This window comes from Poecilia reticulata, chromosome 20, assembly GCF_904066995.2.
Source record: "Poecilia reticulata chromosome 20, P_reticulata-male-v2, whole genome shotgun sequence".
NCBI classification, from domain to species: Eukaryota; Metazoa; Chordata; class Actinopteri; order Cyprinodontiformes; family Poeciliidae; genus Poecilia; species Poecilia reticulata.
This window is the reverse complement of record NC_088849.1, coordinates 21,389,803-21,416,925: the sequence shown is the minus strand read 5'-3', so window position 1 is coordinate 21,416,925 and position 27,123 is coordinate 21,389,803. Positions and strand designations below refer to the sequence as shown.

Sequence of the window (27,123 nt, the reverse complement as noted above, 5' to 3'; positions counted from 1 at the left end):
GTAAGTATTTACTACAGCTTCATTCTTTTGTGTTTTTAATTTGAGACATAAATTTTTATTTCGGTTAGCCACTAAAAGGTGGCTAATCTAGTTTTAGCTAAATCGAGTTTTTATGTTTTCGAAGTCCAATTTATTGAAAAGCATGATGTGAAAAGTGGAGGATTCTGTTAAGTTAGTCTTTCAAAAATTAAAGCTGTACTTATTAAAAAAGGATGAAGTTAAGTAATTTAAAGACCAGAGACTCATTTAGAAAAATAAATGACAAGTAAAGATGAAACAGTGGACCTGAAAGTATTTAAAATCAGAAACTGAATAAATCAAAAAGAATTCAAGATGAAGTCATTAAAATTCTAAATAAAATAAGACATATAATCTAAGTCAAAACTCAAAAGTAAATAAAATTCAACATAATAGTTTTAAACAATGGAGGAAGGAGTAAATAAAATTTGAGTCGAAAATTAACTAATTAGAAGATTCGCTGAATAGAAAATGTGGAAAAATTTCATTATTTCTCATTTCAAACAAACTGGAGTGGAGCATAAATCCATAAAGGGCTCATTTAAAGACTTGTACATCTAAAACTATTTACATTTACATTTTTATGAAGTTGAAAAAAGAAGCAATGATAGTGGGGATGAATCAATGAATCTCCTGCTTTTTCTCTGTCAAATGTCAGATATTTTTGGCTCAATAACCGCAGTAATGAGCGCAGCTGTTGAAGTAAAATATATCCTGAGTAATGCTGGATATTTTTAACTGTTTTGTGTTTTTGAGCGGAGCTTCTCTGCTCTCCTCCCCGCCCTGCAGGTTTCTCCTCTGGAGGCGGCCAATTAGAGCAGCCGGTCGTCAAAAGAAAAAGCTCCGCAATCGCCTTGCGGATGAATTAGTTGGCATTCTGCGGCTGTGCGCAGGGTAAGTTGGGCGCTCCAGGGGGACGAAATGTTGGGGGTGGACGGAGTCACGACGCGCCACGCAACGCGGCTCGTCATGACCCAGAAGTGAATCACGCAGGGATTTCTTTGCTGACGTGAAATTTTCTGCGCGGCTGCGGGTGTTTGAGTATTTACAGACATCTGTGTTTGGTTCCCTCCACATCAACACTTGATTTTCTTCTTCTTTGTTTGAAAAGGTGCAACATTTCATTCAGAACTTCCTTTGTTTTTTGATTTGTTTTCTGTTTTAATCCCTGCGCGCACATAAGACGCGCCGCTCTGTTCTTCCTTACTTTCTTTCTTTCTTTTGCGGATGATTTTTATGCGCACACGCAGCTCCATGCATCCCGCACCTGTGGACGCTCTTTGTGTTTCGTGTTTTTGACGCGCTCTCTCCCACCCCGCACGGAGCGGTGAGTCGGATGCGCGGCGGCTCTCCGGTCACATTCAGCGCCGCAGCGGCCGCGATCAGCTGCGTGTGGATGGGCTCTGCGCCTGCTCCCCGCGCCTCCCGCACCTCCTAACCACCGGCGACAAATGGCATCACACGGCTTCTGGTCCCTCGGCGGGGAAAATGCGGAGGCCAACACCGGGAGTCAAAGCCCGAGCACCCGTGAGTGGCTTCTTATTCCTCCTGGAGGATTTTTTTTTTGTCTCTGGCCTTCCATTTTTTTTTTAATCTAATCTAGCATATTTATGTGTATCTTTACATAAAAGTTTAAAAAATAATTCGAAAGGTGAATATTTGTATGTTTTCCAGCCAGGGCTTGGTGCCAAGCAGCTGCCCAGAAATTATCCGGAGGAATTGGATCAAAATTATATGGTACGTTCGCGATTCTGGTGTTAATATCTTAGTAATATAGTGGGGGGGTTTTTTGAGTGATTTTTGGGATTTATTATTCCCCCGAAGCGCTGCTAAATGTCGGAGAAGGGGAGAAACCCGCCGAGCCGGCCGCCAAGCAGCCGCCGCAAACCGCTGCGGGAAGCTGCGGCTGCAACAAATCCTGCACCTGCACCAAAGGCACCGATGTGGGTTTCTCAGACCTCTACTCAACAGGTAAACAGCGCAAAAAACTGCGCCAATTAATGCGACTGCAAGTGTTTAATTTCACTATGAAAAAACTCACGTTTTTGTAAGAATATTCTCAATTGTCAATCAACCAAATACTCCAAATTAAGGCCTTTTATTGTGTTTTCCTTCTTCATTATAGTAGAAAATAACTGTAGCGTTTAAAATAAACCTTCTCCTCAGATCTATTTATTGCAGGTGAATATTTTATGTCATATTTAGTTAAAATATAATGTTAACAAATAAATAAATGATGTGAGAAGTCTGAAAAATACGTCTACTTTTTATTTATTTATTTTTCCTCAGAGGTCACCTTCACCTTTATGTCTTCATGAAGTCTAAAAATCTTAAGAAAACACAAATATTTGATTTTTTTTTTTTTTTAAATGTAAGCACGCGTCAAATTTTCCACAGGAACAATTTATTCTGAAATGATGAAGTTTGGATTTTTTTCCCCCTCGTTCGTCGTGTTTAGAAATCCCTCCACGTTTAGATGATTTTCTAAATGTTTTTTGGTCTCAGACCTGCTGCCTGCCATGGACGGAGACACCAAAACGATGACCTTCCTGCAGGAGGTCGTGGATATTTTAATGGCCTACATAGTCGAGTCGTTCGACCGGGAAACGAAAGTGATCGATTTTCATTATCCCAACGAGCTGCTGCAGCTCAACAACTGGGAGCTGCAGCACGAGCCGGCCACGCTGGATGACATCTTGATCAGCTGCCGCGCAACTCTCAAATACGCCATCAAGACAGGTGAGCGCTTCTACTCACCTGGATGTTTGGAGTTGATTGTTTTACGCATTAAAAATGAAATGGAAGCGCGGATGGTTCCGCTTTGTTTCCTGATTGGTTTGGATGGAGGCCTGCGGTCCGACTGAAGCATTTTAAAACGATAGTTTCAGGTGAAACGTAAACAATAGTGGAAAATGACGAAAGGGAGTATTTGTAAAAATCGGTAGTTTTTAAAATATGTGTTCGTATATTAAAGCAAAAAGTAAAATAAAATAAAAAATAAGTCGCAAAATGTACTGCTTTGCGAGAAAATCCTAAAGCTGATCAATTCAGCTCTCATAAAATAATAATGGAAAAAGACATAAAAGACATGAATTAGAATATATATAAAATAGATATAAAAAATATGTATGTATGTATGTATGTATGTATGTATGTATGTATGTATGTATGTATGTATGTATGTATGTATGTATGTATGTATGTATGTATGTATGTATGTATGTATGTATGTATGTATGTATGTATGTATGTATGTATGTATGTATGTATGTATGTATGTATGTATGTATGTATGTATGTGTACGTATATTAAAACAATATATATATGTACATGTATATGCTGCATGTATAAATATATATGTGTGTGTGTGCGTGTGTATAGAAGTATTTTACCAAAAAATCTGCCTAGAAAATGTAGAATAAATGTTCTGTCTTTTAATAATAAAAATGAGAGAGGGAAGAGAATCAGCATGGAAGTTGTCCTCCTTTCGTTTTTAATGTCCTCCTCCTCTTCCTCTTCCTCCTCCTCCTCCTCTTCCTCCTCTTCCTGCTGCTGCATGGCCACCAGACCGATAAATGCGGCGGCGCAGTAAATCTGGTTCAGCAGGCGGCAGATAATAGGCTAATAATCAGGCTTCATAGGCCAAGTCCATTATTCTCAGCTGAGTGACGTTTACAGGAGCAGCATCAGAAACCTTTCAGCAGCCTTAAATAAAAGATACAGCCTGTTTTGATCACACAATAACCATTTTACTGCTTATTTTAGGAGCTCTGTTGTGGTTCTAGTCCTACATGTTTTAAGTTTAAAATGAATCGATGAATAAAAAGCTTGATTATGAAGCAGTGGTGCAGATTTGGGGTGTTTACCCTTTAATGAACCCCAGCACCACCCTCTGCACCACTGAATGTTTTCATCATTTCCGCGGATTATTCAGAAAGCCTCGCTGCATCTTCATTCCCGCTCTGTAATTAAAGCATTTCTGAAATGACAGTTCTGATGCAGTTTTCCAAACAAAAGCCTTTTAAATTGCATTCCTCCTCTTCCTCCTCTCCCTCTCTCTTCTCCTCCTCCTTTCTTTTCCAGCGCACCCCAGGTACTTCAATCAGCTCTCCACAGGATTAGACATGGTCGGGCTGGCAGCCGATTGGCTCACATCCACGGCCAACACCAACATGTGAGTGTGCGGCTGCCTCAGCGCGATTCGGAGCGCCGATAACCAAAGCGATGACAATGAATTTCCATTTCCTGCTCTGCGTCTGCAGGGGCAGATAGCAGCTTTTTATTTACCCAGTCACCCTCCCAGCTCTGCCTTTTACCCCTCCCCAGTCACCTCTCAGCCTCTTGGGGGTTCAAGGGAAGAAAATTAGCTCTGAAATTAAATTCAGAGCTAATTCTGGATGTGTGTTTTCGGGGTGATAAACTCTTTGGCTCTGGAAGGTGCGACGGATTGTCCCACCTATTGCTAAAAGAATAAATATTGGGTATTTATTTCAAAACGGACAATTCGCATCACATAATATGTCAGTGTTAGCCACAAAGGCTAGTTTTCATCTGTACAATCAATATAAATAAATACGTTCTGTTTTTGTTATCGTCCGGAAATTTTGCGCATGCGCACAATGCCAGACAGCCGCTGTAGAACAATTCCGTTAACAAAATGAAACCTGGAGTTGTAGGTATTATTAATTGAGCGCAGTACGCCAAAGCAAATGAGAAATAACGCATAATTGAAGAATAATTCAAAACCACTGGTATTCTTTCCCCCCCCCTCACTCTCTGTGTCGGCTATGCTAGTCACAGACGTGTTGGCATAGCAACTAACTGACAACAACGCCACTAATAAAAATACGCACAAATTTCCCACACAAAAAACACAACATTCAGTCCGTTACAGTATTATGTTTTTAGGCTTGTTGTTTATTTTGTGGTTATTAATAAATGACCGTTGTGGTAGATTAGCTATCGCTGCTATTAGCTAAGCTAATATAGCTGTAGCTGATTAGCATGATTAGCTAATTTAAACCCCTTCTCTACTGATGATCTGTCAGAGAGCTGTTGTATTGGTCGCCATATTTTTTTTTTACTGAACCTAAACACCGAACTCCGCAGCTCATCTACATGTTAATATTGTCAAAGCTAAGCTAGCATAACTGACCTCCTTCTCGCTTCCGCTATTTTTCTTAATTAAAACTTTTTCCGACCTTCTTATCTGGTTGTCTTACTGTTGACAAATAGTAGCAAAGCACTGCATCTATTTTTATTTTATATGTGTACAATTAAGAGTTAGCGAGTAATGCTGACAACTTGACAGCTATAACCAAATGTAGCCATTATCGCCTAGCAGGAGGAAGTTGCGTGCGTGACGTCACATTGTGTCTCTTACAACAGTGCAGTACAGAAAAATTAGCTTCTTCCTAAAAGGGGAATAATAATAATAATAATAACGACAAACAAAATTATTTTTTTAATCTGAAAGGAAGATATAAAGTTAACATTTTTAAAAGAATAAAACGTTGTATGGCAAAAGTTCTAACACAAACCAAAACAAAAAAAACACTGAATAAAAATAAGAATGCCATGATTAGGGCCTGCATATTTGATAAGTTTAAAAGACTCACAAGTTCTTAGACTCGCTAGTGTTTTGTTACAGTTGTGGGAAAACATTTTTTTATATATATCAATGTGTATGATTCATAAACCACACATGCATTTTTGTTCTAAAAATATAAGTATAAGAGCAAATGTTCCCTTTCTCTTAAAATGTTTCCTAAAGGTTGCAAAATTCCAGCTAAAATGGCAGACAAAAATCTTTATTTCTCTTGGTGATGAGTCATAATTGCACCACATTTTTTTTTAACCATGGTGACGCGTCTTGTGTAACGCAGGTTCACCTATGAGGTGGCGCCTGTGTTTGTGCTGCTGGAGTACGTCACCTTGAAGAAGATGAGGGAGATCATTGGCTGGTCGGACGGGCGAGGAGACGGCATTTTCTCACCCGGTATGCCTTTTTCTTATTTCTTTAAGCGTGAAACAGACCCTGCTGTTTGTGTCGTAATGTGTCAATTTGCATTTTGATGATATAAGGGGAACCAGTTTCAAGGGCAATTAGCATGAAATCGTTTTTTATTACTCTCATCCACAACCCCCTCCTCACCCTCTCATTTCTGGTGACACATGATGAAGTTTGATGACTGTTACTGACAGTGAGAGAGGCTCATTCTGCTCAAATTGTTCTCTAAAAAGGAGATTCTTCACTCATAGGGGCCAGAAGGGAGCCACTGATATTCCTGGGGTGGGATTCGAAAACCTAAAAACAACTTTTAAAAAACAGCCTGATTTCTCTCAGTGTTTTTTCAGCAACTTGAACATAATTGATAAACATAACTGTCAAATAATAAAATAAAAATCTTACTTTGATCTCAGAATTACGCCTTTTTTCAACTTCAACCTCTGACTTTAATCTCAGATTAGTCTGATTCCATTATTAAAATAATCTTCAACTAATTTAGAGAACAATTAATTGCTCACTAAAATATACAGACTCAACTAATTTTGCTGACAAAACAACATTCTCAGAGCAGTAATTATGCCAAAACTGTACCATACATATATTTTACATCTAAGACAAAAAAAACTTGGGTATACAAATATTCTTTACCAGAACTCCTCAAGTGGCCTAGTTATAGCTTCACTTGGTTCAAATTATGTAAAAATAAATAAGTAAAATCCCTATTAAGCACTAAGTGAATGCTTCTTACATTTCAGACAGTAAAATGTTTAATTTCTTATTTTAAACAGGAATTGAATTATAAGTATTTGCATTTCAATGCATTTCTAATTTTCTATAAAAAGACTTACATGAAATATGTGCAGAATGTGCCAATTTTTTAATCCGATTAATTGATTGTCAGAATAATCAATCACTAAAATAATTACAAGTTGCAGCCCTAGTTCAAAAGGATGTTAATAAAATTTTAGAGCACTTTTTTCACTTAATTTTTGATATTTTTTAGATGTGTCCCTGGTTTGATTTGAACTTTAGTTTCAGCTCTTTCAGAATGTATAATTTGTTTCCATGTGACATTTTTACAAAACCAGCTATAGCTCTGGAAAAAATTAAAATGATGAGTTTCTCCTATTTACTTTTTACGGGTATATGTTTGAGTAAAATGAACATTTTTATTTTATTCTATGAACTACTCCCAACATGTCTCTGAAATTCCAAGCAAAAATTTAGTATTTATTTGCAGAAAATGAGAAATGGTCAAAATAATGAAAAAGATGCAGCGCTTTCAGACCTCAAACAAGGCAAGAAAAACAAGTTAATATTCCTTTAGAAACAACAATACTAATGTTTTAACTCAGGAAGAGTTCAGAAATCAATGTAATCAATATTTGGTGCAATAACCAGGAGGTTTTCAATGGGGTTCAGTGCAATGGGCTCTTAATTTTTTCCAGAGCTGTGTTTTGTTATAGTATTGTCATAAATTGAGTTAATTGGAGAGAGTTATATTCAAATATTGCTTACTTTCAAATAAACAACGAATTATTTAAGCATCTCTTAATGGAAAAAAAACACAGAGGCTTTTTCTTTGTCTCAGAGTGAATTTGCTCCGTCTGTCCTCTAGGGGGTGCTATTTCCAACATGTACGCTATGCTGCTGGCCCGCTTCAAGATGTTCCCTGAAGTGAAGGAGAAAGGAATGTCGTCCGTCCCCAAACTGGTGGCCTTCACATCCGAACACGTAAGGACTCAGACGGACGCACTGTTCCTTCAAAGTTTAAACCAAATGCCAGATTTTCCAGCCCAGTTCTCATCTTCGCCGCAGCTTTCCTACAAAGCAAATGCGCAGCACCGTTACACCTCCGGCCTTAAGCTAACATTATGTTTAGCAAACAGAAGGTCACAAGCTGCGGAGAGCATCTGTCACTTTATACGACACCTCCTTCATCTTTAAAGGGCGTTCTGAACGATGCTGTGAGCGCAACAGCCATTAAATGACACACAAATATGTCACCACGAGTGTGTTTTCACAGATTTATTCTGCCTCCTGTGATCCGGGTGCTTCTGCTGTGTTTCTGTCATCTCACAGAGCCATTTTTCCATCAAAAAAGGAGCGGCGGCACTGGGCATTGGGACTGAAAGTGTGATCTGCATCAAAGCAGACGAATGGTAAAATGCATTTAGTCTGAACTTCCTTATCTCTATTTTCACTGGCATTTTCAAAGATTGTTTCCTACAATATTTGTTAGAGATTTAATAAACAGTTAAAATCTCTCAAATAACAACAAACACCACAAAAACACCCATTTTTATCACATATTTCTATCTAGTTTCTAGTGTAAATATCTTGGTACACCCAAAATAAGACAAAACTACCTTGCAACTACATTTAAGCTTGTTTCACAAAAATAATTCCTTAATATTATTGAAAATTACTAGTACCACTAGTAGATTATTTCACTTGTTTCCCAATATAAGTGAAGTAATCAGCCAGTGCAACAACTACCAGAACCAAACAGCTGGACTTAAGACTCACATTTCTGGGAGGGAGGGCAAATACAGTCCAGATATGAGACATGCAATGGCCAATGATTGAATAAAACACTTTAAAAGTGCATAAATGTTGTATTTCCGCTGCTATGTATATATTTACGTCATGATACAGGTCTCAAATTTCATTCATAATGGTCTTATAAAGGTTTTAAAAAATCTTAAAGAGGAAGTATTATGTGTTTTCCAGCCACACAGTGCCCTGTATAACATAATCAAGTAACTATATTAACTTTAAAAATTAACTTAGCAATTTAATGGCTTGAAATTGGGCCTCTGTCTCTTTAAGAAGCTCCTGCTTTTTCTGAAACTCCGCCTTCAGGAATTCATCACAACATATGACTCCTCTATTAACCCTTTAGCAACGTTTTTACTGGGATTTTCACTGAGAAGCAGCTCCCATAATGAGCTCAGCTGTTCCACCAGGTGTTTGCTGATTGCTGCTGGCTAGTCTGAAGGAGCTGAAGGAAAAAATCCCTCATTTATAGGGAAAGGCAATTTTATAAAGCAGCCAAAGACAATTTAAAGTGCTTATACAAGGAACTTAAAAACAACATACAATAAGAAAAACACATCAAACAGATTAAAATTAGACAGATTAAACAGGTTAAAAAATACAAATAAAATAAGATAAAAATAAGGAGGGTAGTTTAGACAATTAAGCGCAAAGTTTATGTTTTTGCACATGCAATCCATCTGTTTTACCTGGTTTTTAGACCCAAACGCGTTTTTCTCCTCCGCAGCGGCAAACTGGTCCCCGCCGACCTGGAGAGGAGAATACTGGAGGCGAAACACAAGGTACCACATTCACATCGCCGCCATAGGAAGATGGCTCCTGCTTCATACAGCAGTGGTTTTATGGGATCTGTTGCACTGAAACAGCCCTGATGATGATAATGAGAGGAATGTGGACCCGTGTTGTTACAGCGGGTAACGTTGTCTGTCCTTTCCGCCTCAGGGGTTTGTACCGTTCTTTGTGAGTGCGACAGCTGGGACAACAGTGTACGGCGCCTTTGACCCGCTCATCGCCATCTCTGACATCTGCAAAAAGTACAACGTCTGGTTCCACGTGGATGTGAGTCGAACAGACGGATTCTTAAACTGGTTCTGGTATCCAAGGCTACGGTCACAACGCAGCCTGAAGTGGCACAAATCTGATTTTTGTGAAATTAGATGTTTTTTTTGCCATGGTCGTTCACATTTCCAAATATACAGTGGCGGACAGAGTGCCCAAAGAATTTACTCAAGTAAGAGTAGCATTACTTGAGCATATTTTTTACCTAAGTAAAAGAAAATAGCAGCTGTCCAAGAAAACTAAATCAGGCAAAATATTTTTTTTCCAAATTGTGTTCAATAAAAAACTTACACAACTTTAACAAAAACAGCAGGTGTGTGACTGGTGAATTTTTTTCATTCAGTGGGTAGAAAGGCCAGCAATTTTGCTGATGTAAGAGTAGCAGTACTTCATAATAGTTACTCAAGTAAAGTACAGCTTAGTGAAAATATATATATATATATATATTTTTTTTTTTTCAAAAAAAGTTACTCAAGTAAATGTAATTGAGTAAATGTAACTAGTTACTAACTAACTCTGCAAATATATGCGACTTGTATGTGATCTCCAGTGTGAACTGCAAACGACCTGAAAATGTTCCGCATGCGCAGTAGACTGCGCCCTCTACTGAGCGTGCAAATCAGTAGGGGGCGCAAATTTGCCAACCGTATAAAAAAAGAAGAAGAAGCGCTCAGTGTTTGTGGAAGTAAACATGGATGCTAACAGTGGAGCATATCTTACGATTTTAAAGTGGTTATCCAGCCGGAGCCACCACATTAACAACTTAATCCTCGTTATCTTCCGCCATGGTTGTTTTTTTTCCCACGTGTGCGTATCAGGACGCACAGTAGTGACGTTTGTCGAATATCAATGACGTTCAGGTCGGATGAATGCGACGTAACCGTTCAGTCAGGTCAGATACGTTTACAATTTATGACCACATTTCCAAGTGGCCTGGGTCACATTTCTAAAAAATCAAACGAAAAAACGATCTGTGTTGGTCAGGTTGTCATGAAAATAACAGGTCCTGGTCGCATTAAGGCAAAAACCCGGATTTGGGTCACTTCAGGCTGCAGCCATTTGTCAACTGAAAACCTTACTGTAACCCACCTGATTATTTCAGATATAACAAAGGCAATGCAAAGCATTTTTGAAGCATTTAGGAATCAGTAAAAACATATTTAGAGATTTTTTTTTCCCAACCGCTTGCTTCTTTACGTCTGTGACGCAGAGTGTCTCTGGAGATGATTTTAGTAAAAGTCGGACAAATCTATTATGTCCGTCTGCTTGCGGTTGACCCAGATAGGCAGCAAGCCATTTCCTCTCTAACACTGGAGATTAGAAAAACTGGAGCAGAGGCAGTAAATCATCTCCTCCCCCTGACTTCGCCATCGCTGCGAGGAACTCTATCTGTTAAAGGAGGTGAAGCAGTCCTGACAGGGGACGCCTCTATTAGGAGACACAAATGGCCTTGCCTATCATGTTGCAAGCAACCATAAAAAAAATATACTTATTCTTTGGGAATCATGAAGCTGTGAATTATGGGTGTTTTAGCGTGTGTTTGTATGATGCTTATAAATCAATATTTCCCTCTAAGTAGCTTTTTGGAGTGTAATTTATCTTCTAGAACGATGGGAATGTTTAGGAATGAGTCAAAGAACGAGGAAAACAATCAGAGAAATTGTAAACAATCGATGCCAGTTTTACAATCAATAGTTTGAAATGTCAGAACATGTTATATGTAAGATTGATTGGAAAGGTGTTGTGGACACCTTGGCTTTTAATATTTGCATCTGGACTCTTTGTTTTAAAGTGATTTTGCTTCAAATAACTTGAAAAATGTTTAAAAATGGGGGAAAGCTTCATTTGGTTTTATGTCTTGTTTGGATGAATGTCCCTTAACGCTCCATAGAGAAACTTCACAGTGTTTTGTGTCCATATAACAAGCTTCTGGCATAATTTTGGTTGGATATTTGACCACAGCTCTTTGCAGAATTGATGCATTTGATTTAAACTGGTGAATTTTCTGACTTAGACCTGCTGGTGTTTCATGTTTCATCCATTCCAACCTTCATGTGTATTTGGACTCGTGGAACTAGAAAACACCCAATTATGTTTGAGTTTCAACTTTCTGGCTCTTTGGTGAAAGAAAATGAATCACAATAGAAGCAACTTTGGATTGCCATGAACAATCAGGGAGCTGGGAAATAAGACATCACTGCTCCAAAAGATAGTTTCCTAATCTTTTGGATTGAATATTTGTTTTTTGTTTTTCTTGTCCAATTTGAGCAACAAGAATGGGACATGGCCCTCATTTTGTCCCTAAAGTGCTTGATGTATTAGCCAATGGGGGAATTGAAACCATATATGTTTTTAAGTCAGAGTTCCTGGGTGTTTGTGGTTCTGTTAAAGGGGACATATTATGCAAAATTCACATTTTGCACTTTTTTACATTTAGGTTTCTACCGTTTCTAAAAACAACACAAGTGCCTAAAAAGACACTAAGCCATTTTCTAGCAACAAGTTAATGTTTTATGATGTCTGGAAAACAGAAAAACATTTTTTTGATTAAGTCATAATCAACGGACTCTGCGCAGTTCCCTAGCAACTCGAGCAGAGTTCCAGCACATTTGGTTAGCTGGTACATTGGTTGTACATTGGTTGCTGGAAAAGACAATAGTTTTGTTGTTGACTTACCATCCAGAAAGCCCTGGCTTCATTCTTTTTGGTTGTGCAGGAGACTCCACTTCTGCTTTTCAAAGACATTTGTTTGCAGCCATTTTCACATGCGAGTGTAATCGTTGAGTTGGGTGGCGTGGCCAGCAGCATTTGAATTTGATTTAAAGTGACAAGATGCCCTAAAACAGCGCATTATGAAAGGAGCTCAAAGCAGACTCTCTTCTCTCTAAGAAAAATAAAATGAACATGTTTTGTATCTTAACCTGTTCAAGGAAGAATAATACAGCAGCAGAAGCTCCACTGAGGTTGCTAGGTAACGGGGCTCCACTGAGGTTGCTAGGTAAAAGCGCATTGCCCGTGGAACGTGACTTAACAATCAGGAGGTTTTTGAAAAGGCTCATTTTTCAGACACCAAAAAACATTAATGCTATAAAATGACTGACTAGTTGTTTTTAGAAGCAGTTGAGACACAAATCAAAGAACAAAATCGAACAAAATGTGAATTTAACCCACAAAAAGTTTAAACTGTCATTGCCAGTTCTTGTTTATCAACCTCCGTGAGGTTGTTAATTTTAAAATTATTCCCCAAAAAACACAGATTTTTTATTTATTATTACTATTTCTGTATTTTTTTGGTTGCTTTTATTTTGGTTGATTTATTGGTTGGGTTGTGCTCTCAACAGGGAGCGTGGGGAGGGAGTCTGCTCATGTCCCGGAGGCACCGGTGGAAACTGGACGGCGTTGAGAGGTGATCGTCTGTCTTTCTGTTTATTTTACCAACATATTAGATCCTCTGAGAGTTTACGATGCCCAACTGCCTGTTTTACCGACCGCAGGGCCAACTCTGTGACCTGGAACCCTCACAAAATGATGTCCGTCCCCCTGCAGTGCTCCGCCCTGCTCGTCAGAGAGGAGGTCGCCCCTTCAGCCTCTCTTTTCTTTCCTGTTCCTGTTCCTGGAGGTGATGCTGAGCAACCTGTTGGGTTTGACTTTGCAGGGTTTGATGCAGAGCTGCAACCAGATGCACGCCTGCTACCTCTTCCAGCAGGACAAACACTACGACCTTTCCTACGACACCGGGGACAAAGCGCTGCAGTGTGGACGCCATGTGGACATCTTTAAACTCTGGCTGATGTGGAGAGCGAAGGTCTGGAGAGACACTGCAGCCACGGCAGATTTTACTGCAACACAGCCACTCAAAAATTACCCTTACCTGTTAATTAATAGATAAAAAATAACTTGATCAGGTGTTAACACTGACAGGTTTTCCACTGCAAAAACACAAAATCTTACCAAGTAATTTTGGTTTAGTTTCTGGTGCAAATATCTAATTACAACTTAAATTAAACAAAATTAACTTAGGTCAATAATTACTTAATATTGATGAAAACGATGGAGGGTTATTTTCCTTATTACAAAATATTGTTTTCATGCTGTAAGTTAAATAATCTGTCAGTAGAGCCAGTACTTTTTCATCAATATTAAGGACTTAAACCAGATTTTATGACTTTCTGAAAAGTTACTTAAAAATGAGTTTTGTCTTATTTCAACTGCACTAAAAACTGAACCAAAATTACTTTGTAAGATTTTGAGTTTTTACAGTTTTCCTTTATTTTATGTTGTTTAACTTACAAATAACTTTTCTTTTTTTTTGATAAATGTACTTAATTTAGACTAAATTAAGTACATTTTAATTTGAACTAAAATGAAAATTAAATTTTAATTTAAATTATGTTTATTATTAATTATATAATTATTAATTACTTAATAATAACTAAAATAATTATTTTATTATTTTACAAGTTATTGCAATAATAACCTGTAATAACACACAAGTTATTTTATTTTATTAAAATAATAAAATAATTTATTTTTACAAGTTGTAACTTGTGGTTACAGTTACAAGTTATTATTCATCAATATTGTCTGCTTGTTTTAAATCAATAATTCTTTAATACTGATAAAAAATTATTATCTCCACTGGCAGATTATTTCACTAATATGGAAAAAATGTCTTGTTATAAGTGAAATAACAATACTTTTTCATCAATATTAAGGAATTATTCACATAAGTTAATTTTGATTTTTTTTCCAACTGTACAAAAATTTTTTATTTTTGCTGTGAAAAACTGTAAACACTTGAAAAAATATTTCAATCTCCTTATTAGGGGTAAAAACGTGTCATTTTTGGGTAACTGTTGCAGTAACATCCATACACACAGATGTATACATATATATGGTTTTATAAAAAGCAACCTTTAGAAACTTAAATAAATGTTTTTGGTAGTTTTATATGAAAAATCAACACAAAGTAGAACATAATTATAAAGTAGATTCAATAACATGCACAACTTTTTGAATTTCTACAATAAAAACACTAAAAAGTGCATTTTACAGTTATATTTACCCCCGTTACTTTGATACCCGTTAATATATGGGCATCAAAGTAAATATATACAGCTCTGGAAAACTTACTGATCACTTAATATGATCAATTTCTCTGATTTTACTGTTTATAGGTTTATGTTTGAGTAAAATTAACATTTTTATTTTATTCTATGAACTACTAACGTGTCTCTGAAATTCCAAGCAAAAATGTAGTATTTATTTACATGAAATGAGAGAAAAGATGTAGAGCTTTCAGAGCTCAAATAATGCAAAGAAAATGAGTTCATGTTCCTTTAGAAACAACAACATTAATGTTTTAACGCAGGAAGAGTTCAGAAATCAGTATTTGGTGGAACAACCAGGTTTTCAATGGGTTCACTGCAGTGGCCTCTTAGTTTTTTACAGAGCTGCAAATATATAAACCACAACTATGATCTTCAACTGATTTTATTGCTTTTTATTCATGGGTATCAGAGTAAGGGCGGTAAACACAGCTGCAGAAAGCTTTACGCCACACTTTGTAGGGTTTTTTATTGTATAAATGATGAAAATTACACATGTTGTTGATTCCACTCCTAATTAAGCTCTACTTTTAGTTTTGACATAAAAATACCCCCCAAAAAGTAACGTTGGAAGTTTGTTTGTTGAAAGTGTTGTGAAAAATGCTGATGCGACCAAACGTTTGGTTGAACCTCCAAATCTTCTCCCCAACAGGGAACCATCGGCTTCGAAGCCCAGATTGACAAATGCTTGGAGCTGTCGGAGTATCTGTACAACAAAATCAAAGACAGAGAAGGATACCAGATGGTGTTCGATGGGAAGGTGAGGAAAACCTCCGTCCGGCTCCATTTTACCTTTCAGTCATTACTGGTGACTTGATTGGCTCCAGCTTTGTGTTGGATGGGAGCCATTGTTACCTCTAGCCTGCGGTATAATATGCTGCTATTATGGTTAATGGCTAGCATAAGAGCCTGTAATTGCTGATATGCATATGAATAGCCTGCTGCCTGGAAGCTAAGCTATGACACAAACATATGTGGAGGTTTTAAGTTGAGGAGCGGCGTGTTGGACGCCTACAGTCGTTCATAATGGCGGCTCTGTAATGTCTAAAGGCCTTTTGTTTCCCTGCTGAGCCCGGAGAGAGACTAAGAGCATCGGAGTGTGATCCGGAAAAGCCTCGTCCTTTGGGCAATGACCCAGGTGTTGGTTTGACTCCGACCCCCCAGTGAGCCATTAGATCAATCTGAGGCTGAAAGTACAACGAACCGGACCGGCCCAGCTGTGTAAACGAGGCTGGTCTGCTTGGTTGGTTCGGCTGCCGGTAATGAATGCTTTTCCACTCGAAGGCAGTCAGCGGCCACAAAAACAGCAGTTAGGAGCTCTGAGGGAAGATCAACTAAACAAAATACTTGATTTATGCTAAAGCTGCTTTAAAAGTGACCCGTTGTGGTTCCTTGGACAGATTAGGGTACATCTCTGGGCGATACAAAATATCTTTATTGAATTTTTAGCCCAAATAATGAGATTTAAATTTATTTGAGTTGTTTTAGGGCCTCGTGTCACTTTAGATCCAAACAAGCTGCTGCTGGCCACACCCCAATCTCAACGTTTACACTCACACGTGAAAATAGCAGCAAACAGATGTGCAATTATACAACCGTACATGTTTGAAAAGCATTAGTAGAGCCTCCTGTACACCTAACAAGAATGCAGCAAGTGTTTTATGGATGGGAAAGTCAACGACAGAACACTTGTCTTTTCCAGCAGCCATTGCTCATATAGCGATAAAACCAGCTAGGTAACGGACTGGGCCTGGCTGAGGTTGCTAGGTAACGGCACAGAGCCACTTAGCAGTCTGAAAGTTTTTGAGTCACCTCATTTTCCAGACTTCAAAAAATCACTAAAAAACAGCTGGGTGTTTTTTTTAAGCATTTGTTCTTAGAAGCAGTAGAAACCCAAATGGAAGTATAATGAACGACCAAAATGTAAATTTTGCTCAAGTTTTTATTATACTTTATTGTCTTATGAGTGAAGATAGTTATGAGCAAAAAGAAGAGGAACGTAATTGTAGATTTCTTTCAGTTTTTGTGACATTTATGTTGCTATATTTGATGTTTATTTTCTAAAATGCTACGCTAGTTTTATGCCAGATGTAACAAAATGTTTTCCAAAACTGTAAGTTTTGTCTTATTGCACAAATATGGTCTAAAGGGTCTTGATTGGCATCATATTTTGTAAAATCTTAAAAAATGTTTTTAATTGTTGTTCTGAGTTATTTTGTGATCAAGAACACAATGAAAATTTTTTTGTAGATTTTGAAATCTTAGCCCTTTCTGCTTGACTTAATGTTAATACAGTCTAAGGCTTTTCTGTTGATTATTTATTTGGATTAACCAGTTAATAGTTGGACAGAAATTTATTTAATAGGAGACTTTTTACAGAATTTGAACCAGGTGAAGCTAAAACTGCCATTTGAGGAGTTCTGGGTGAGTCGCAAGGCCCCCACACCACCAGGGGGCCCCCAAGAGCACCAAGCGAATATCCTCTTCCTGCTGATGGTTGCTGCCGCTGTTGGGGGAAATATAAGATATCAAACTTGTTAACTTGTTTTCTGTAAATTTAGTGTTTATCAGCTGATGTTACCTTCAAATAGTTGAAAATTATACTTGAATACCCCAAAATTATTACTCCTCAGTGGTTAAACTCAGTAGTCATAATACTACTGGTATGACGTAAGCTAATTACAAATTATGCTAATGATGGCAGGTATGTTACACACATAGAATAGCTCTAGAATGATAAAACATGTTGGTATGGGGGGCCCAAAAATAAAAATCTGATCTGGGCCCCAAAAAGGCTTGGGCCAGCCCTGTTAACAGACTAATTTTTTTTCCATCTTAAATGTAAAATATATTTCTTTTTTGTACAGTTTTGGCTTTATTTGTATACTGTCAACAATTAATCGAGTTGACGATTATTTCAATGATCAGTCATGACTAATACAATTAATCGTTTCAGCACTTTACTGCAGATATACCTGCAGGTAATTTATGTAAAAGATTTTCATTATTACTTTAAAAAATGGTCTGATAAAAGCTCATCTGGATGGTAAAAGTTGGTAATTCTGAGCCAGAGGAAGCGTTTGTATGTTTGTGTTAATTCCTGGTTGTTTCAGCCTCAGCACACCAACGTCTGCTTCTGGTACCTCCCCCCGGGGATCCGCTACATGGAGGACAAAGAGGAGAAGAAGAAGCGCCTTCACAAGGTGGGTGAGCTGAGATAAGAGGCCAGGCAGCCATATCTGCCCAGCACACCTTCCAAACCCAACAAACCCGTCACTCACATCCACAGACACAATCACACCACCTGATAATTAGCGACTGCTAAGACCCAACATTAGAAAACACTTTGCATGAGGAATAATCTGTGATAGCCTTTAAATGGAGGTGCTTCTGCACACGCAGGTGTTTCCTCTCCTAATGTCCCGCTGAAATCAAACCAGATGTGCGTCAGTCGCCAGATTTGCTCTTTTCCACAGGCTTTGTGACTGGAGGGATGATGATGTAGCTTTAAACGATTAGGGCTGTAAGGAGAAGACCTGAACCGGAGCAGCTTTTCATCTTCGTCTTTAATGATTTATTCTGATGAGAAGAATTGGAATATTGTCAAAAGACGGATTTTTTGAAGGAAATCACCTACAAGTTTATTATTTTACGGCTGGGCCTTAAAGTAACACCTGGTTAAATGAACACCAACAGGATGTTATGTTTCTTTAAACAGGTTAGGATTTATCTGCATGACCTTCATTCTCAGACTAAAATAAGCAGGAAAAACGGACAAAACATGACACCCAAAAAGTCCAACACGGTTATCAAATGATTCTAGACACTTTCCACCAAGACGTTTTGGTACCTTTCTGTTATTTTCTTTTGTCTAAATATGTGTTCACCTCTTTCTTTTGTGTTGTCTTTATGGGGATGGCTTTTATCAGCTTCACTACTCTGTAAAATGTCTGGACTGTTTCTTTAAATGTTTGTGTTCTTTAATTTTTAATGTTTATAAAAATTAAAGAAAGCAGTTCACATCAGTGCATTATGAGAGCGATGAACAGCGAAAGATGAAAATTTTCCATGAAAGTTGAACATTTTGAAACTTTTTTTTGTTGCGTTGCTGTGCGTCTGACCTCGACATCTCATGAATTACGCCGTTCGCTCGGCTGGTTGAGGACAAGCGACTGTCGCCTGATCGCACAAATTCCCTAGGAAATGAACAAAGAGCTTTTAAATGAGCGTTTGAAACAAAATGGCTTCCTTTAGACTTTTCCTAAATATAAAAACTGAGAATCTCCAAACATGTTTGACTTGAGACAATGAAACATTTTCCTAATCATTTAAAAACCTGCATCCATTGGCGGTTTTTGATATGGGCAGTTGCCCAGAGCGGCATCAGAAAAAGGGATGGGGTCCCCAAGAATTAGAAAGTAAAATCTTATCTGTCAGTTTTCCCCTGGATAAGTTTGCTACTACTTGTATGCATGTGTGTTAGAGTAAGTTTCGCTTAGTTGTAGCCGAGGATACAATACCAGCATTCAGCTTCTATTCACCACAAATCTAGAGCAAATTTCTAGAAAACTGCAAAACAGCTGAAACACTGAGTTCCTTTAAATCTAGATTAAAACCCCACCTGTTTAGAGTTAATTTACAACCATAATAATTTTGGTCTAGTTCATGTAAATATGTTGGTATACTTGAAATAAGACAAACTAAATTAAAAGTAACTTTTTAGCAAGATATAAAGGCTTGTTTTAAATAAATAATTCCTTAATATTGATGAAAAAGTTCTTGTTCTCTTTGTAGATAAATTAACTTATAAGAGAGGAAAGTTAAATAATCTGCCAATGGAACTTTTGCATCAATATTAAGGAATTATTTTCTTAAAACGAGCCTTTACATCTTACTCAAATTACTTTTGTCTTATTTCAAGTTTACTAAGATGTTTGCACAAGAAATTAGATAAAAAATACTTGGTAAGATTTTGTGTTTTTGCAGTGAACGTTTTGTAACATTTGAAAAAATTTTATGTTTGCTGGTTTCCTCAGTTGTTGCCTGTCTTGTCTTCTACTTTTGTAAAATGTGATTGATTGATTGATTGATTGATTGATTGATTGATTGATTGATTCCTATTAGAACCACATCTGTGTGCATATTCATATTTCAAGCTTACAAAGTTAGGCCTAGTGATTAATCGTGATTAATTGATTAATCGTGATTAATCACTTTGCTAGAGTGTGACTTTTTAATCGATTGACAGCTAGTTGTGACTCGAGTTCTTCTGGTGACATAGTGTGTGTACATTTATTAAGCATTGTGTGATTTCAGGTGGCTCCAGTCATCAAAGCCAGGATGATGGAGTACGGCACCACCATGGTCAGCTACCAGCCGCAGGGCGACAAGGTGAACTTCTTCCGCATGGTGATCTCCAACCCTGCTGCTACCTTCGAGGACATCGACTTCCTCATCGAGGAGATCGAGCGACTCGGCCATGATCTATAAGACTCGTCTCGCCAAATCCTCCTGTACTTTCCCCCGTTGATGGATGAAATGTTTGTCATGAATGTACCGGTAACCATTTTCATTTCTCTTTTTTCCTGTAAAGTCTAATATTTAAGAGTATATTTAAGAAGAAGAAACAAAGATGTATTAATATATTATGTACTGCAGCTTTTTCTGTGGACTGACTTGGTCCAACGCTGTGTAAAAGTGCTTCTGTCCGCCTTTCTTATGGTGTAGTCGCCGCAAGATTAGTGTAATCAATGTGACTTTATATGTACTTTTTGTGCTATGAAATGCTTGTGCAATAAGTCGGTGAGGGAGATCTGAGATTTTTGGATCACTTCTCATTCGCAGAGTTTGTTGTTAAGTGCCAAATGTTGTTGTGTTCTATCGTAACATTTTAAATTTTAAACAAAGAAAGCACTAATCTTTACCTCAGCTTAATTAACTGCCTGTACAGCAGTGGGTGGAGTCCAGTCCAGGAAGCTGTTTCAACTAAAATGTAATGTTTAAATTGTACACTGTTCTGGATATCACTTTGTTTTCCTCTGGAGACAAAAACAGACAAGATGAAAACACAAAACTGCCCAACAAGGCCAGCAGGTGGCGCTAATGTCACCATGAATTACCTTTAATGTTTTGGGTGAAATTCTGAGCAAATTCCACTAAAATTGGAACCATTTATTTTTTATTTCTCAATGGAGCCAAAAGGACAAAGTTTGTTTGTCCCCTACGTAATTTAGTACTTTTGCTTAGTTAAGAGTCATCTGCCGTAAGGTGTTTTAAAACTATCAATTCCTTTTGTTTTGGTGACAAAAGTAAATTTATACAAACCACAAAATACGACTGCAATAATTAATATCTACCAGCTGGAGGCCAATTATAGTAACAGGTTTTGAAAATGGTTGTAATCTCTAATATTCCAAAAAGAGTCGACTGGCATAAATGTTAATCAGAGCAACAGTCAACAGAAATGGAGGTCAAAATATAATACACAGAAAATAGTGCACAACAAAAATGATTAATGAGATTTAAATGTATTTATGATTGCTTATACCCATAACATACCAGCAAAAGTAAAAGCACTGATTAAATACATGTGAGCAAATGGTTTTTATGGGTATAAAATGGCAACAAATATGGTCAAAATAAGGTAAAAAAAATTGAAATTAGAGGAAAATGTCCCCAGCTCATTTATTGCACCGTAACTAAAATAGAGTTCTGTTTACTCTATGTACAGTAGACCGTTTTATTGTTATTTTCCAAAATCCTACTCTAGGATTCACTAAAAATAGTTTCTTTAAACCAAAAACAGTGTTTCACGCAGGAGGTGCATCATAAAATCTCTGTTTCAGTACAAGCAACGTAACAACAAAGATACCGGCCCTAATTAGGAACGCTGGCATAAAAAAACTAAATGTCGTGGAATCTCAGTGATCATGATGTTGGGTTTAAAACTATAGGTTGAAGGCCAAGGCACTGAAATGGTGACCAATACTGGCAGCTTCTCTGTACTTTTTAAACTGGGACTATTGGTAATGGTGGGCCATCCAACCAACAAACCAACCAACCATAAAACTAACCAACCAATAAACCAAACAACTAACCAGCCAACCGACCAACCAGCCAATAAACTAATAAACCAACCAATCAATAAACTAATACACCAACCATCCAACCAACCATTAAACTAACCAACCAATAAACCCACCATTAAACTAATCAACCAACCAATAAACTAATAAACCAACCAATCAATAAACTAATAAACCAACCATTCAACCAACCATTAAACTAACCAACCAATAAACCCACCAATAAACTAATCAACCAACCAATTAACCAACCAATAAACTAATAAACCAACCAATCAATAAAGTAATATTAGTTTGATTGGTTCAACCAACCAATCAAACTAATAAACCAACCATTCAACCAACCAACCAACCAATCATTAAACTAACCAACCAATCATTAAACTAACTAACCAATAAACCCACCAATAAACTAATCAACCATTAAATCAATCAACCAACCAATTAACCAACCAGTGACACAGATTGTTAAAAGGTTCAGGGTAGTCCCAATTGACTTTAATCAGAGCTTAATAGTTTTAATCGTAATGAAGTTAAAGACACTTTAATGTGTTTTAATGTATTCATTTATAGTTTTACTCTTTTTCTGAACGTCTGTTGATTGTGTTTAGGTTTAGCTCCTGCCCTGTTCCACCAGCGTCATAATAAACTTTCCCTTTTTACAGTGCAACGAACATCTGCAAACGATTTTAATTAGTCCTGCAAAAACAGATTCAATTATAAATTCAATCATAAAAAACAGATGAAAATCTGAATTTTAAAAGGCCTGTCAGCAGATTTTGCTCAATCTTTGGGTAAAACTGTAGAAAAAAGAAACGGAAAGTAAAGTGGACAAAAGAAATGATTTACCACTTACATTTATTTGCTAAACTTGTTTCTGAGTTGCACTTTATCACATTTTGAGAAGAAAAGCTGGAATGTATTACTGAAAAAACATCAATGTTTCTATGGATCTGCTTGTGTATAAAATCAAAACCAAATTATTTTATCTTATCTTCAGCTAAAAAGGGCCAAATGTTCATTTTAGCATCTCTTCCTTATGTTTAGCACTTAATAACAAAACTTTAAGCAGAATTACCTTAAAGGCAGGGCAATAATAATAATGATAATATTGCTGTTTTGGTCAGATTTGGGTACTTTAACACCAGACATCACTTGCACTAAATTACTGTGGAGAGGAGGCAGCAACGGAGATTGCTTCTGTTTTTATTCACAAGCAATATTTAAGGGTCCAAGCTACATATCCCGCAAAATCTTACAAAGAAGCAGTGAAATATCGGCGATGATCAAGTTCCCAAACCAAGCACATGATAACTTAGATAATAATAATAATAATCTGTATAAAAGCTTATTGTAGGCAGGGTTAGCTGTTGAAACTCTGGTTTTCTTTAAAAAAGCAGAAGTTTTGTAGCATTTTCATTAGACCGAGGTAGAAAAGCACAATTTGCTCAACACTATCAATCACTTTGAAACATAGACTGTAAATACAACTACAAGATGTCCTAAGTACATATCTTTGTGTATACATAATATGTATATAAGACGTATAACCAGAGACTATTTGTGAGGTAAAGTTGTTAATATTTTCTCTATATCTGATATAGATGCCCTGTATTTTCATCTCGTCGGCCCAAAAGGCTTTACTTTTCACTGTGCGTGTGTGTTTGTGTGTGTGTGACTCTTCTAGCTGTTTCAACGACAACTTGTTTCAGGGACTGGCTTTAAAAAGAACGGACAGATTTCACGTCCTAGTACTTCGTTGGGAGGTGTGAAACTCTGGCGTTAGGGTTTCAAATGAATATGCAAAGCCATTTTTTGACTCTGAAGCTCCGTGTTTTTCTGTGCACATGTGAAACTCGACTGTATGTGCCGACGTGTACCTTAGCGTGTTTGTGACTGTGTTGCCTTAGTAGAGATTTTTCAGTATCGTCTAGTTGACCTCTGGAAAAAAGCAGGAGGTTGTGCACTTTAGAGTATACGACCTAAATAACGTGCAATGTCTAATGGTTGTTTATGATTTAATGTTCAAAAAAGATTCTCTGAGCTCTTTGGTCTGAATGTGAAAGGAGTTATGGGTCTGTTTTAATTTGATTTTGTAGATGTAGTAAAGTTTCTGTTGCCGCTCCCTAAGTGGATCTGTTGTGCACACTGTGACAGAGACAACATCAGATTTATGCCAGCCAGCCTCACTGCGGTGAGCCTGAAAAGCCAGACACTTTTCACAGGGGTGAAAGGTCACAGGACCTGAACTCAAGTCACAAATCAAATGACTTCTTCAAAAAATGGTGAAAAACTTGGATCTCAACTCAGACTTTAACACCAACAAAACGTTTGACTATTGACTGAATTTAATTTAGGACTGAAACGATTAATCGGATTAATCTTTATTAATCGTGATTAATCAGATTAAGCATGATTAATCCAATTAATTAATTGTGATTAATCAGATTAATTAAATCACTAATCTGATTCATCACAATTAACCATGATTAATCTGATTGATTGTAATTAATTTGGTTAAGTGTAATTAATCTGATTAACCATGATTAATCGTGATTAATCAAATTAATTGTGGTTAATCAAATTGTGATAGTTCCAGTTAATTGTGATTAATCTAATTAATTATGATTAATCTGATTAATCGTGATTAATCGATTACCAAAATAATCGTCAACTAATTTAATAATTGATCGTTAATTGAAGTATAAAGACTCAATAAAATGTTATTTTGCTGAAAGAACAACACAGTCAGAGCAGTAATTAAGCCAGAAAGTGCACTACACACACACACACACACACACACACATATATATATATATATATATATATATATATATATATATATATATATATATATATATATGATTTTTCTAACCAAAAATCCTGCCCCTAGGCGGAGCTTCAGAATGAACAGGAGCTTCTTAAAGAGACAGAGGCCCAGTTTCAAAGCGTTAAACTGACTGTAGGTATGACAGTCACTTGTGCTATAAAATGGCGCTTTGTGCCTGGAAAACACGTTACTGCCCCTTTAATTTAAATTTTGCACTTGACTCAGATTGCGGTTTCTGACTCAGGACTTGACTTTGGACTGGGACCAACACGGTTTTGGTTTGGGTTTTGACTTGAGTGTAAAGGTGGCTTGTGACTCGCTCCGGCCTCTGCTCGTTCCTCTTGCTGCTCTCTCGCTGCTACACTCGCGCCCTTTGCATGTGCATGCGATTCCCTGCCTCTCCAGCTTGTTCCATGTGGAGTCTCCTATATATACATGTGCATATATGTAAACTGTATGTATAGCTCCTGTAATTAGCCTAAGTGTCCTACATATTCCAATATATATATATATATATATAGCTTAGCTTGTAGATTAGTGCACTGTCGCTCTAGCCTTTACATGTAATCTTTGTGTCTTGGCTTCCTGTAACGTCTCTCTGTGCTGCAAGCATGCCGACCTCGCTTCGCATCGTTTTCCTCTCCGTGCTTGATCTGCCTTTCTCTCTCTTCCCTCTTTCTGCTTGGAAACTGTCGCTGCTTTCAGTGTCTTATATAAATATATATAAATGTAGTCCTTCAGCATGTCTTTTTGAAAGCTTTACTCTGCTCTGACCTTTTCTATCTTCCTCCTTCTGCTTCGCCCTCTGGTCAGCAGTATATCTCCGCGCTTTCCTCTTAACGTGTCTCGGCGACCTGATGTTGCTCTGCTTTTGTGCCTCAAACGGTTGATTAACCCAGAAAGACGGAAACAGACCCTGCTTTCTTGTTTAGGTTCGACGTTTTTCCTTTCGTTGTTTCATGAGGACGAATAGAAACCGTGCTGTTGTCCTCAAAGAGGAGGTAAACTCTAAATATGTACTCTGCAAACTGGCTTTCAAACATGCATTTGTCCTGAACTACATGTTATTCTAAGGAAAGAAGAAGAAATAAATATAACAAGACAACACTTGTGAATATCTGCTGGTTATTTCCTCATACTCAGAGTTTGGTATTAATGGAATTTATTTAAGTAACTTTTCTGAAAAAAATGTAGATTTAGGAGTTTTTCACTACGCTGTACTTTTTACTTTTACTTGAGTATTTTTATTATTTCTGGATTTTCTACCCACTGAATGGAAAAACAAAGTTTCATAAGTTTTTTTTATTTAAAGAAACTGATTTGGAAAATTTTTATTTTTATTTTTTACTTATGTCAATTATTGTCATTTTTGTCCTTAAAATACCAAATTTTATACATTTTGGTCCATCTCATGATGTAATTTTAAATATTGATAATTTGATCAGTACATTTTACCAAATACTTTCACTGCTGCAGATTAATTTCACCTCAGGGATTTTATCAGGTTTGGAGAGAAAAGTTGTCCTTCAGATTCTGATATTTAATAAATCAAAATGCTGAAAATGTGAATTTTTCACAGCATGTTTTGCGGTACAGCAGCCCCACACCATCACACTGCCACCGCCGTGCTTTAAAGTCCACAGAATGTTTTTCTAAAAGTCTTGGGAATCATGGAGGCGTGTTCTGGAAAAACTGAGATGACCTTTGACCTCACCCAAGGCAAGTGAGACCTGCAGTTTTTCAGATGTTGTGGGATCTTATGTGACTTTTTCTGTAGATATTTAATAATCCCAAAGCTTTAGAAATGACTTTCCAGACTGATCTCGACTTACTGTCTTTCTCACTTTTTACACACAGAGCCATTAAGTTTAGATTTTTTTTAAAACTTCCTTACCGATAATCGGCATTTAAAAACTGCATTTTGTGTTTATTTATTTGACCTTTGACCACTTTCACGTTGTCCTGAACCAATGAAGTGACAGACATGCAGACACCTTGTTACGGATCCACATCCCACCCTGATGCTGAACTTCAGTCATTTTTTTGGATGCATCCAGAATCGTCTGCCAGAGAAAAGCAATTAACCTCCCAGACCTCAGAGGAGTCGACATGGTGGAGTTAAAAATACACCGCAGCATTTATTCAGCAGCAGACGTCTACATGTTCAGACCTCATACATATAGATGTGATGTTTGTTTCCATGTTCAGCTGGGTGGCGCCGTTGGCTCGGGAGTTTCAGATCGACCTTGACGGAAATGATTGAGGTCAAGAAGGGAGAACGAGGAACTGAGAAGGAGAATTAGAGCCACAGCGTAATATTTAGAGAATAAAGTCAAAATGTACAAGAAGAGTCTTAATATTATGACTTTACTCTCATTATTGCAACTTTATTCTCATAATCTTACTTTATTCTCATATTATACATATTTTTAAAATATTTGACTTAATTTTGT

The 27,123-nt window shown here is 37.2% G+C and overlaps 1 protein-coding gene across 1 annotated transcript; it reads left to right on the top strand.

The window, feature by feature from the left end:
- The first annotated feature begins 935 nt into the window (after window positions 1–935).
- On the top strand, window positions 936–25,777 carry gad2 (glutamate decarboxylase 2). The gene is made up of 16 exons (XM_008396508.3): window positions 936–1,545; window positions 1,693–1,755; window positions 1,843–1,989; window positions 2,524–2,757; window positions 4,103–4,193; window positions 5,905–6,017; window positions 7,648–7,763; window positions 8,112–8,191; window positions 9,316–9,370; window positions 9,531–9,647; window positions 12,989–13,053; window positions 13,142–13,220; window positions 13,303–13,452; window positions 15,408–15,515; window positions 17,869–17,958; window positions 20,072–25,777. Exons 1-16 carry the CDS (start codon window positions 1,470–1,472, stop codon window positions 20,243–20,245), a joined length of 1,758 nt encoding a protein of 585 aa, XP_008394730.1. The 5' UTR covers window positions 936–1,469; the 3' UTR covers window positions 20,246–25,777.
- The last annotated feature ends 1,346 nt before the right edge of the window (window positions 25,778–27,123 follow it).